This window comes from Rattus norvegicus, chromosome 4 (assembly GCF_021556685.1).
Source record: "Rattus norvegicus strain SHRSP/BbbUtx chromosome 4, alternate assembly SHRSP_T2T, whole genome shotgun sequence".
Lineage (NCBI taxonomy): Eukaryota > Metazoa > Chordata > Mammalia > Rodentia > Muridae > Rattus > Rattus norvegicus.
The window spans coordinates 183,831,931-183,845,336 of NC_141537.1; the positions used below are offsets into that span (position 1 = coordinate 183,831,931).

At 41.1% G+C, this 13,406-nt stretch overlaps 1 protein-coding gene and 1 pseudogene across 2 annotated transcripts in view; one reads left to right on the top strand and one right to left on the bottom strand.

The window, feature by feature from the left end:
- Ipo8 (importin 8) overlaps window positions 1-13,406 on the bottom strand; it is a 64,493-nt gene that overhangs the window by 35,031 nt on the left and 16,056 nt on the right. For both annotated transcript variants that reach the window (NM_001400882.1, XM_087659283.1), the window contains 5 exon segments: window positions 2,547-2,646; window positions 5,020-5,154; window positions 8,348-8,432; window positions 9,159-9,253; window positions 10,563-10,652. In NM_001400882.1, the coding sequence (NP_001387811.1) occupies window positions 2,547-2,646; window positions 5,020-5,154; window positions 8,348-8,432; window positions 9,159-9,253; window positions 10,563-10,652 (505 nt within the window).
- Rnu2-45 (RNA, U2 small nuclear 45) lies at window positions 10,408-10,498 on the top strand (annotated as a pseudogene).

Genomic DNA, 13,406 nt, shown 5'->3' on the forward strand with positions numbered 1-13,406 from the left:
CGCACACACACAGAGACAGACAGAGACAGACAGACAGGCACACTCACGCGCGCACACACGCACACACATGCACACACATACGATTACTTCATGTTGAGTACTATACTACAACCTTACACTAGGACTCCAGTTCCTTGCTCGGTTTCACAATACTGTTATCTTATTCTGCTCACAGCTAACACTACTGCATCTTACAGAGGCTGAGTCGCAGAAGCATATGGAGGCAAGCTTCGGACACTCACCTTCAGGCTTCCACAATAAAGAAGCCAAAGCTCAGGTCAGCTTTTACCAAATCCAAAAACATTATTCTTTGGAATTGGTACAAATCTGATTACAGAGTATGATAATAATCACATGTTAATCTTAATCAATATATTTAGTAATAAATGCCATAATTTTCTCCACTGTGATCATCTGAAAACACAGTGCCTATATCAAATGACTGGAAGAACCACTCAATCATGCCTGGAGAAAATGACTAAGGGAAAGGCTCAATTACTATATGTGTGTGAGATTTTTGCCTTCATGCATGTCTGTAATGCCCCGTTCATGCCTGGTATCTGTAAAAGCCAGAAGATGGTGTCAAATCCCTAGAATTGGAGTTAGACAATTGTAGGCCGCCGTGTGGGTGCTGGAAATCAAACCTGAATCCTCTGGAGAAGCGGCCGGTGCTCTTAACTGCTGAACCATCTCTCCAGCCCCAGGTGGTGAAATTTGTAAATACCCATTATAGCAGGAAGGCTGAGAGCAAGCACGAAAGGGTTTTATTTTTATTATTGTATTATAGTATGAAGATGCCAAAGCTATTAGGTGTTATATTAAAAAGAGATACCATTTAACCAAAACAAATAATGAAGTAAATAATGTTAGGTTTATGAAAGTTAAGTAAATTCACTGTATACCACAAAACCAAACAGGTGCTAGGTAAGAAGTTGGGCACAGTGGCACACGCATATAACCCCAGTAGTGGTGAGGAGGCTGTGACTAGATTGCTGCAAGTTCAAGGTGAGCCTGAAAAAAAGAGAGTCTTACTCACAAAGTCAAAAGAAAAAAAAGGACTATAGAGATGGCTAAGTAGTTAAGATGGGGCTGAAGATGGCTGAACAGTTAAGATGGGGATGGAGGGTTAAGAGCACGTGTTGGCCCAAGTCCACCTCCCAGCACCTACATCAGGCAGCTCACGAACACCAATAACTCAGCTCCAAGGAATCTAACACTCTTCTGGATTCCTTGGGTACCCACGCATACACGGTGCATGTGTACATGTGCATATACACATACACACACACACACGCGCGCGCACACACACACACACACACATACACACACACGCACACGCACACACATCTCTAAAAAGTGTTAACTTTTTGGAGGTTAGCTCAGTGTAGACTACTTACCTAGCGTGCACGAAGGCTTAAATTCAATCCCCAGCATACCTTGCCAGGTAGGATGGCAAATAAATAAATGCAGCACTCAGAAAGCTGAGTCAGGAAGGCTGCCAGGAGTGTGAGACCAGCCTACTAGATACCGAGTAAGGTCCCATTCAAAAAAAAAACTTAAAAAGAAGGAAGAATGTCTTCATTCTCCTGTCAAAGCCACAAGGAAAGGTGCAGACAGAAGGAAGAGAGGAAGAAAGGGAAGCAAATCCTGCACAGAACAATGACTTCTCAATGGAAAAGGCACAGTGGAGAAAGAACAGATGGTGGATGTTCTGCCTGCAAATCAAAGCATGCTAAGCCCTGTAACTCCGGTGCCCATGATGCAGGCCCAGTCAGGAGCTAAACGCTGGAACCTAAGACACCTAACTTGACAAGGGAAACCATTTTCTAACACGTCTATCTCAGTTCAAAACTGCAATCTTTATTTCAATAGTACTGAAGGCTGACTAGTGCCAATTAAGAACAGGAGAATATAGAAACTGAGGACAGAAAAAAAAAGAATGGGAAGTAAAGCAAATAAAAATGGTAACATTGTTGCTGTCACATATCTCTGCTATGCGATGGATACAGACTTATACATAATAACATCTCCAACAAGGTTTTACCCAGAGAAAGGGGAGGGGAGTCGTTATCAGGCAGCCTGCTCAGTTCAACAGCCTCTGGAAAGATCCAAGCCCAAGTGATCCCCAGAGGAACTGGGTGGCATAAACTAAGGCCAATGAAGGAAATCCTATTGTGATGGAATATGTAATCCAAAGGGGTGGGAGGGTGGGGATAAACCAAGCTGAGGTGCTCCTAAAGTGTGTAGGAATTAAAATTCTCCCAGAATATGAGTGCAGTGTTGGTAACACAGAAGAGAAGGAGGTCCCTCCATTTCAGCCACACAGCCTGTGTAGCAAACCACTTGGCAAAGACCTTAGCTCTGACGGAAAAGATGAGTAAGGTTCTTTCATCTCCCTCACCCAGAGGCATCAAGTTCCTTGGTGCAAAATGACATCAACTTTTCAGGATTTCATAGCTCATCGTGAAGGGCAGAACTGCCTTGAAATATAAATTTAGTTGCATTTACACATGCAGGAAGTGCTGAGGGAGACTTGTCTCAATTACCGAATTTCACCCTGATGTACTCGTACGGGTCTTCTTGCCACAGCTCTTCATCCTCGTCTTTGTAACACATCACGGAAAAAATGACGTCTTCAGAGATATTCTAAGACGAGAAACAAACGAGACAATTGGATACAGGCCACTCCTACAAGACGCATGACAGTTTTTCCCGTTACAGTGATCTTTCTCAGCCTGCATTCACACCCAGAGGGCCCAAGAGCTGAAGACTCAGAAAGACTGAACTCTCGGAAACTGGAGGCTAGAAGCAGAAAAGGAGAGTTAAACGATGCGCCTTGAAGTAAGGATAGAACGGCAGAACTTGCAGAACTTCGGCAACAAACCCAACAGTAAACACACCATGACTTTTAGGGGAAGGAAAATGCCAGCAGGGTTACATTTTCTATGATGTTTCTCATTGTGAAAATGTTCCATGTGTCCATGTTAGCCCTGAGCATCAACACATCAACAACATTGTATCTTTTCTGCTTCTGTTTCCAAAACGCTAGTACTCTACTTCACCACTGGGAAGTTCCCTAAGCAGCCCAGGAACAGCAGCTAAGCTCAAGCAGGCCCCTGTGCAACTACTCACATAAGAACAGGGCCAGCGCTAGAGACAGGGCTAGGTGCTCTTCCAGAGGACTCGGGTTCTATTCCCAACACCCACATGGTGGTTCGTAACCATCTGTAACTCGAGTTCTAGGGGATGCAAAGACTTTCTGGTCTCTTTGGGCACCGGGCATACATGTGATGCACAGATAAGCGTACAGCAAAACACCACACACACAAAATAAGTGAATCTTTAAAAAAAGGTTATCCGGCTAGAGAGATGGCTCAGTGGTTAAGAGCACTGAACTGCTCTTCCAGAGGTCCTGAGTTCAATTCCCAGCAACCACGTGGTGGCTCACAACCATCTGTAATGGGATCAGATGCCCTAGTCTGGTGTGTCTGAAGACAGCTACAGTGTACTCATGTACATAAATAAATAAATAATTTTTTTAAAAAATTTATCACTTGGTTGAAACTCAGTCTAGAGGCTAGTATTTTCCTGAAAGTTTCTATGTGAAAGCCGCGTAAAAATAAGGTCAAAGGAAAAGACACTATTTCAGGTCATCCTTAGACTTACAGGGATTAAACTGAACAAAATGAAAACAGTATCTCTCCTAATTGCAAAGGAATTACAGCTATTTGATCATAGTAGGCAAATAGTTATACAGAGTCCACAGCTCGCAAACTTAAAATATGCTACACATGTAAGACAAATATCCAGATAAAGCTAACAAAAGCTGAGTGTGGTAATAAATATAATCCTAGCATTCAGAAGGTGGAAGGAGAAAAATGGTGAGTGCAAAGCCAGATACCAACATATATAATTTAAGAACAAGGGACTGAGATGTAGCTTAGTCGATAGACTGCTTGCTTGCCCAGCATGCATGAGGCTCCTGAAACCCTTGGTTCAATCCCCCTTCATTCCATAAACCAGACATGGCAGGTATCTGTGGTCTATGCCTGTAATCTCAACCTTTAGAAGGTAGGGACAGAGGATCAGAAGTCCAGGGTCATCCACTATTATGCAGAAGTTCAATGTCAGTCTGGGCTACTGTCTCGAAAAGACAGAAAGAACTTTAAGCATGGCATGAATTAATCCCAGCACTCAGGAGGCAGAGGCAGGTGGATCTCTGTGAGTTCAAAGCCAGCCTAGTTTATATAGTGAATTCCGGGACAGTCTTGTCTCAAAAGAAAAAAAATAATTTACACCAAGAACTCAGTTTATTGGAAGTGGAGATTCACTTTTTAATGCCTTCAAATTACCCAGTTATTTATATGCAAATAAAATATATATACTATTGGTCTGTCATATACCATTCTGGTTTCGTCAGTTATTACAAATAATGGTGCTAAATTATATCTTTGAAAAAAGTTATTAATAAAAAGAGGGTTAGCCATTAAAAACATAATTCAAAACATTTTAATAAAAATTTTTAATAAAAAATAAAAATAATAAAGCTGTTTTTAATAAAAACAAAACTTTAACTTCTGCTAAAGAACTGAGTCCAAGAAAGGAAGGAAAAGTTAAGGAGGAAGACAGGCTGACTGGCCTTTTCAAACACATCCGCAAGAAAAAGGTCATTTGTCAGACTTCATCTTCTGCAAAGTACCCTTTGTAAAGCCCTACTGGCGGCTTTCAAAATGTTTTCACACAAGACTCAAATAAACAGTACGATCTGCCTTAGCAGAACAGAAACTAAGACCAAATAAACGACTGAAGGAACCGACTCCAGCCTTCCAACTCACAGACCTCAAGTCTACTCCTCAGGTGCTCAAACTCTGCAAGCCCTCCATAATGCAAGGCTGTACGTGTTAGAAATTATTGCTAGTGGAAACCAAGAGTAAATATGAACACGAGACTGAACAATACCGACCTTTCTAGAAAAACCGACAACCAACAGTGGTCTGGAGAGCCACCGCCGCCACTGACCTGCATGTGTGGCTTCATCTGTTTCCACGTCACTGCATGGACAACCCCTTGGTTCAGGTAGTTGAGAGCTTGCTGAAGAACACGGGGCGCTATATACTCTTTCTGTCGGTATTGGTCTAAAATTTTTAGTAGTACCTATAGGGAAATAGGTGGGGGTTGAGAGGGAGGAACACAAAACAATTACAGGTTAAAGAGGAAAAAAGTGTTTATGGTATGACATAAAATACTATAGAGACAGCAAGCTGGCCAGCAGATTTGGGGGAGACAATGTGAGAATACTCATGCACTTGTTCTTTGCAAGTTTTGAAGTTTTTAAATATTAACTAACAGCAGCCTCTCATGAGTTCATTTTCTTATGTAGAATACTGAATTTTAAGCATCTTTTCTTCTAACATATATACCACCAAACAAGTCTATTTTCCAGTTCATGGCTAGTGTGGTGGTTTGAATGAAAATGGCCTCCTATAGGCTCACAGGGAACAACACTGTTAGGAGGTGTGGCCTTGTTGAAGCGCGTGTGGTGTTGTTAAAGGAAGTATGTCACTGGGGGGTGGTTTTGAGGTTTTAGATGCTCAAGCCGAGTCCAGTGTCACTCTCTCTTCCTGCTGCCTGCTGATCCAGATGTAGAGCTCTCAGCTACCTCTCTGGTACTGTTTGCCTGCATATGCTGCCATGCTGCTCACCACAGAGAATGATCTAAACCTCTGAAGTGTTTGTTGGCTTTTGTTTTAGTTTATTTATGAGGGGTGGAGCTGCTCTGTTCTTTGTTTCTTCGAGGCCTAGCTGTTCTGGAACTGACTCTGTGGACCAAGCTGGCCTCCTGAGTGCTGGGATTAAAGGCAAGTGTCACCATCGCCCAGCTAAACCTCTGAATTGCAAGCTGGCCCCATTGTAACTGTTTTCCTTTATAAGAGTTGCTACGGCCATAGTATCTCTTCACAGCAATAAAACCCTAATCAAGACAGCTAGCTTCTTCAATTTTCAAAAAAATTATAGATTCGACTGAGTAAACATTTCAAAACAAATTACACAGCAGCACATGTTCAAATAGCACCAAAGCTTAGACCTTACTCAGAATATAAACATTATTCTAGAAATAGTACTAGTTTAGGCAATTATTCTTTCAAGTAATTAAATTAGATCCCTTAGTTAGCCTCTACACCAAAATAAATTCCAGACAGTAACAAATTAAAAGAATCTCTAAAGCATGGAGTTGCTAGGAGAAAAATGTGGGATATTTATATTATAATCTCAGGCTACCAACAATCTCGGTAACATAACACAAAGTTGACTTTTCTTATGGGCTGGTTATAATCTTGTTTATAAGAAAAAACCTTGAAGCAGCTGTGGCTGGCTCCAGGGCCTTCAGAGACAGCACAGGGCTCCAGCCTCCCACTTCCTGGTCCGTGTCACTTCATGTGTCAAGCTTACAAGTGCTAAACCTTTCAAAATATAGACAAAATTTATAAAAATATCAATGTTATACAAGGTGCCTAAAATCTAGGTTATAAAATTGTCTGAAGTCCTACTATCACCTAGGTGGTGACACCTGCTGCAAAGGTAGCTGAATGGTTTTTATTGAACAACTGCTGGGCCTCAAAGTGGAGGAGATTCAAGATAGCAGCAGACAACAATTCCTAGCAAGGAAACTATTTTTAAATATCAGAAGCATATGTCTTAGGTAACAATTCTGGCAAAGACACACAGATATGGCTGTTTGTTTGTTTGTTTGTTTGTTTGTTTGTTGTTTGAGACAGGGTTTCTCTGTGTTGCTTGGCTTCCTGGAACTCCCTCTGTAGACGAGCCTGGCCTTGAACTCACAGAGACTTGACTACCTCTCCCTCTTGAATGCTGGGATTAAAGGTGTGTATCACCACCACTCAGGCAATTATTTTTTAATAAAATAGTATATGCATGTATGCATATGTATATATATATACATACATTTGTATATACATGCATGCTTAAATGACACCAGAAAATTCTAAACAGAGTTCAAGTGATATCAATGTCAAGACACTTATTGGAGTTTAATAGCAGCAGAAAAGAGCCAAAGACACAACTGATCAGGCTGCTGTCTGCTCTGAATAGCTGAAGAGATAATTTTACCTATTGTTTACTAATTATCCCAATAGAGTATCTCAAGAACAACATATTAAAGTACTTTTCAGAAACCATTTCACCTTAAGTCACCCTTGAAAGACTTAATTTCACATTACTGAGAGAACTGTGAAAAATCTATAAACACCTGTATCGTTGATGCCTTGGCTTATGTCTGATTGAGCAAACTTGGCTTCCCTACAAGGGTCCTGACACAGCTAATTACTAATTATTAATTCCCTTTAAAAAAAAAACAAAGCAAGCGTATCATGATTCATTTAGCAGTATTTGATGATCCAATGACCAGTCCACTTGTCCTTTGCAAATTTTGAAGTTTAACAGCAGCTTCTCACGAGTTCCTCATTTTCTTATGTGGAATAAATACTCCAACTTCCTTGAATGTGTGTACGTTTTTACCTGAGAGTCTTCACTAAGACCTAAGCTTGACTATTTGTTTTAAACTTTTTATTGATTCTTTGTGAATTTCACATCAAGCCCTGTTAGATGGATGGTTTAACTTTTACAATGCACCCCAATTCCACTCATCTCCCCATTGCTTCATATCTGCCCTCCACCCTTACATCCACCCCACAAAAAAAAAAAAAAAGCAAAAAAAAGCAAAATCTTGCCGTGGAACTGCAGTGTGTCACAGGGTGCCACACAGTATATTCTTTTGTCTACACATCTTTACTTGCAAATACTCATTGCAGAGTCACTGGTCTGGTTCGAGGCCTCTGGTTTCTACTACACTATCAATATTGGATCCTCACTGGGGTTCTTCTCTGATATCCCTGTGTCATGGAGATCCTGCAGCTTCGATCTGCAAGACTGGCCCCTTCACATACTCCACATACCCCATCATAGATGGGGTAGATGCTGGGGTAACTACACTTGAAAGAGATTTATTCAGACGGCATAAATCTTTGAATAAATAAGGCAAAGCTCAGAGAAATAAGACATAAAAAGGCAGAGAGTCCAACACTGGCAAGGTCTACATCATCATCCGAGGCTTCCTTCCAAGTCTCGGGGTCAGGAAGGGCAGTCCTGCAGAAGCAGATGGAGAATACAAGATTCTCAAGCTAGTTGTCCTGTAGCAGACTCCCGAGGCTGCCATTTCATCTTCTTTTAGGTATGCAATGAAATACCATGCTAGCAATTTACTTTGAAACAGATAGAAATAGCACTCAGTAATAACCATTCTTCTACTTTAAAAGCATGAGTTTATTACCTGCTGAATTCCCACTGCATAGGTTTTCAAAAAAAATTCAGAAAATTCGAAGTACTCTTTTGTGACATTTCCTGGACTTCCATACCTTAAAATTCAAAGAGGAGACATCTAAGTACTGTGACATTTAAAAACAAAGCATGTTTACTATTTAAAACTCAGATATTGAGAGATATATTCTACCGAGTCATAAAACTAACACTTTCTCTTTTCCCACAAGATACAATATGAATCAAGAGGAACTCTTAAGACTCTAGAGCACAGTTAATATTTTCAAAGGAAACTTCTAACTTCTAAACCAATTAACTCCTTCCTAGGAGGTATAAAAATGTCACACCTGACATGTTTTTCCATAAAAGTCTCCAAGTGCACCGTCTTGCATAATTTCTAGATTTGTCCAACGAAAAACTGAGACTTTGTCCACGTTTTGCACAGAGTAGAACAGAGCTAAGGGCTGAACAACTCTGTTATGACCTCTGGGGCAGGAGGCACTGCCTGCTTTAAGCAACTGGTAAAACTTTGTCCTCTGTGGGTTTTGTGCTTTGGTTTTGGATTGTATGAGACAGCATCTCCTATAGTTCAGGTTGGCTCCCAACTCATTAAGTAGCCGAGAATGACTTTAAACTCCTGACCCTCTTCCCTCCACTTCCCTGAGGCTTAGAAGCATTCATCAGTACGCCTAGCTACTCTCTGTGGTTTTAAAGATGGAGGACAACATGATATTTTGTGTGACATTAGGGGGCCACTCAACTCTAGTACACCTAACACCAAGATGGCAACTGCAACATCGCTGCTATAGTAAGTGGAGCAATACCGTTCAAAGAGACGAGTGACAATATGCAGAGCCCACTTCTTACACTTCCACCACACCAGCTCCGGCCGGTCATCCTCATCTATTTGAAGAGTCTCCTAAGAGCAGAAAAGCATCCAGGTCAGATTTCTGCCTAAGAACACTTATAAAAACAGCATAAATTTTAGTATAGATTGAATCATAGCTATACACTGTAAACTTACTCTTACAAATAGCTAGTTAAGAATTAAGTAAGTTGGGGCTGGGGATTTAGCTCAGTGGTAGAGCGCTTACCTAGGAAGCGCAAGGCCCTGGGTTCGGACCCCAGCTCCGAAAAAAAGAACCAAAAAAAAAAAAAAAAAAAAGAATTAAGTAAGTTAAGCCTATCTTTCCTGGCCAGCGTTGGTGCTCACACTGATCTCCAACAGAAACAAAACATAAGCACCAAGTCACCTGACCAATTCTAAGAGGATGAGAGGTTCTGAGTTTTGATGTGGGCAACAGTAACAAGACTGTTGTCAAAAATAACTCAACTGTTTGTTGTTTATATGGGCACACTGAAACTTGGAATAATTTGTTTCAAATACAGACAATGAAGAAGATAGGAACAAAGTGTGAGAGATGCTGGGTTCAACCTTGGCACTTAAATATGTAAGCAAAAGATACACACACAAAAAAGAATGGAGGGCATTTTCAGGACAACCCAAGTTCTTAAAATACAAAGGTTAACTTGACAAAAGAGGCACTACTGTTGCCACTGCAGATCACAATGGGCTACTTTCACCTGAAAAATGGTGGCTTAGCACCCTGCCGTGTACACTTGCAGCACACTCAGGCAGTGTTTATTAAAGTATACGCCTGAGCCTGAGCCGTTTCTGTCTTGCAAGGTCTGCCAGAAGCCAACACTTTCAGGAAGCAATCACTCGGCCACTGAGGCCCACCCCCTCTAAGCACCTAACTACATTCTTAGAGTTAAGAGCTTAATCATTAAAACTACCCGGATATCCAGCAATGAAGCACTCAATTAAAATGACAGTATGAAAACAGTCAAGGGCCTGCAGGGCTCAGTAGGTAAAGGTATTTATACTGACCTTGATGACCTGAGTTTGATCCCCAAGATCCACACGGTTGAAAGAAAGAACCACAAGTGTCCTCTGACCTCTACACATATACCATGGTGTACACACACACACACACACACACACACACACACACACACACACACACGAACACTATTAATTATGTATGACAGTATTTTATAAGTTAGTATGTTATCGCTTCTCGGCCTTTTGGCTAAGATCAAGTGTAGTATAAGTTAGTATGTTAATAGGTTTCTGTTTTTGTTTTTTAATTGCAGACCAGACACTGAATTAGCATTAAGTACTCCATCCAATACATTTGCAGGCTTTCCTCCGAGTTCTGACTCACCGGAGGGACCGTCCTATCGATGATGGTCCGAAAGATCTCCATCCACGTAGTCATGGTCTGGTGATTCACCAGCTGAAGGGGCAGTGCGTACTAGAAAACAGAGCAGCAGTAGACAGTGATTCCCCCCTGCCCATAAAAGTCAGCATTTTATACCTTCTGGTATAATATTTGAGCAAGAAAACAGCAACTCCTGATTCAACCTAAAATTTAACCTTAAAGAATCCTTCACCAAATATGTATTTTTGGTGGGTAGGAGGCAACAAGGTCTCACATATCACAGGTTAGCCTAAAACTCACCCAAAAGGATGACCCTGAACTCCTGATCTTCCTGCCTCCAGTTCCTGAGGACTGAAATTACAGATGTATGCTACCATACCTGGTTTTATGTAGCACAGGGGATTGAACCCAGGGTTTCATGTATCAAGGAAAGCACTCTAACACCTGAGCTACGTTCCCTGCCCTCCTTTCTTGTCTGTCTGGTTGGATATGTTTTGTGTTGCAGGGTATTTCATCACACTGTGAACCCCAAGCTTATGCTATTTACTAAAAAAAAAACAAGAAAGCAAAAAACATTTCTAGTTGTAGTGTCCCTCTGGCTGGAACACAGACGCACCATTAGTACACACCTTTAATCCAAACAATGAAGATAAAGTTAGTTTGTAGAAGGAAGTACCCATGTGAGGTCTGATTGAGCAGCAGACAAAGTGACGAATCAGAGAAAGATTTGACAGAATAGAATATGTCCAACTTTCAAGAAAACAGAGAGGAAAGGGAAGCTAATTAAAAGAGCAGCAGAAAGAGAGGAGGCAGTTTTGCCAAGAGACCTATGGAGAGACAGGCTATGGTGAAAGAACAAGCCAGAGAATGAGAAGGAGCAGAAGTTCAGAACAGATTGCCAGGAGGCCAAGCAGAGCAATTTAGTCAGAAGCTGAGAGAAGCAAGAGTGAATCAGTCAGCTTGGAGGGGAGAGTGAACCAGAACAGCTGAATAAACCAGGAAGAAAAGGGTGAGCTTATGCTGCAGTAAATCTCAGAGGCTGAAAACATTCTAGGTCTAGGTAAGATGTACAGAGGCTAGAATCTTCCAGGACCAGGCCTAGGTGAGCAGACTGAGGCAATAAGCCTCAGAGATGACAATTACTACACACAAATAAAAGTTACATTTACAATTTTGAAACAGAATCTCTTGTAGCCAAAGCTGGCATCAAATATGCTATGGAGCCAAAGATAGCCGTGAAATCTTAATCTTCCCATCTCTACTCTGAAAATACTACGGTTACAAGAATTTACAAACCACACCTGTTTTTGACATAAGAATCTTTTAAATTTAGAAATATACATGTCTTTGGCTGTTTCTCTGGTCTACCATTAAAAAAGAAAGATTTAATATCAATAAAGTCTCTCTTACTTCCCATACATTTTGGGCTATTTTTACAACTTGCCTCTGGTGTACCAAACTTGTAATTACAAGCACTTTGATGAAAATCTTCACCTCACTAAATTACACATGAAGCTCTTTTTCAATCCCCATCTTCTACTTTGTGGCCCAACCCCACAGTGACTATAGCTCAGACTTCCATCTCCTCTGCTGTGCCCTGAGCTGCAGGAGCTGCCTCCATGCCTGCTGTTCTACTGTCCCTAGCTAGGTGCTAGTGATTGTCACCCCAAAAGAGACATCACTGCTGTCTCACCAGGCTCTCACTCCAGCTGGGAGAACGTGTATGCAGGGGTGGGGATGGCAAATAGTGAAGAAGGGAGAGAGGTGGCTACCTTTCTGAGAAAGGTCACAAAAAAGTCACACTTTATTCTAAATGCCTCCTGGGAGAGAGGCATTTGGGCTTGAACTCGGGTCCAGAGGAGGCAGAGGCAGGGGGTTAGGCAGAAAACAGTGAACTCTGTAGTATGTGTGAAAGCCTCTACACAGATAATTGCTACTTAAGACAAAGTCAACCTCACTGAATTAGATATTGGAGAGCAATTCGTCTGGACTGTCTGCATCCCAGCCAGTCGATTCTAATTCTCTCCAACATGGTAGCAGTTTCACTTCTCGAGTCAGTTCTTTTCTTTTTTAAATTTTGCCTCAACAGAGAAGCACATTACCATACTAATATATTACAGGTTACCAAAACAGTTACAAGATGTTAGATGGTTCATCTTCCGGTTTTGTCTTTTTATGTTTAAGAGACTTTTCTTCCTGTGTTAGTTAGCCAAGTCTATACAGAATCCACAGAAAGCTCATGTCACCAGCCTTCGTGTTACCGACCAGTGCGTGGCTGTTTTCCCTGCTGGGGGAGATCTCTAATACTAACTCTAGAAGAGAGCCCATGCAAGCTTTCTTCCCAAAACCTTCAGAAAATGTGGAAGAATATATTTCTCTGATAGTCTACTTTCTTCTCTCTTGTGAGATCTGCTTCTTTCCATCTATCCTGAAAAATAAAAAGTCTTTTAAAAAAAAAAAACTGCCTTTATTAAAAGCTTATGAAGCCAGGCAAGGTGGCTGCACCTTAATCCCACCATTCAGGAGGCAAAGGCAGGCAGATCTCTGTAAGAGGCCAGCCTGATATCTGATATACACGGTGAGCTCTAGGACAGTCAGAAGTAAACAGAGATCAGTCTCAAAAAATAAAATAAAATAAAAGTTATATATATATATGTGTGTGTGTGTGTGTGTATATATATATATATATATATATATATATATATATATATATATATATGACAGAGGACTTAACTCCAACTGTATACTGTAGCAATACTAGAATAGTCCAAAGATGCCCAAGTCAAAATGAAGGGCATATCCCAGCTCTAGCTCAAATAAACCAAACGCATATCACAAGGAATTATC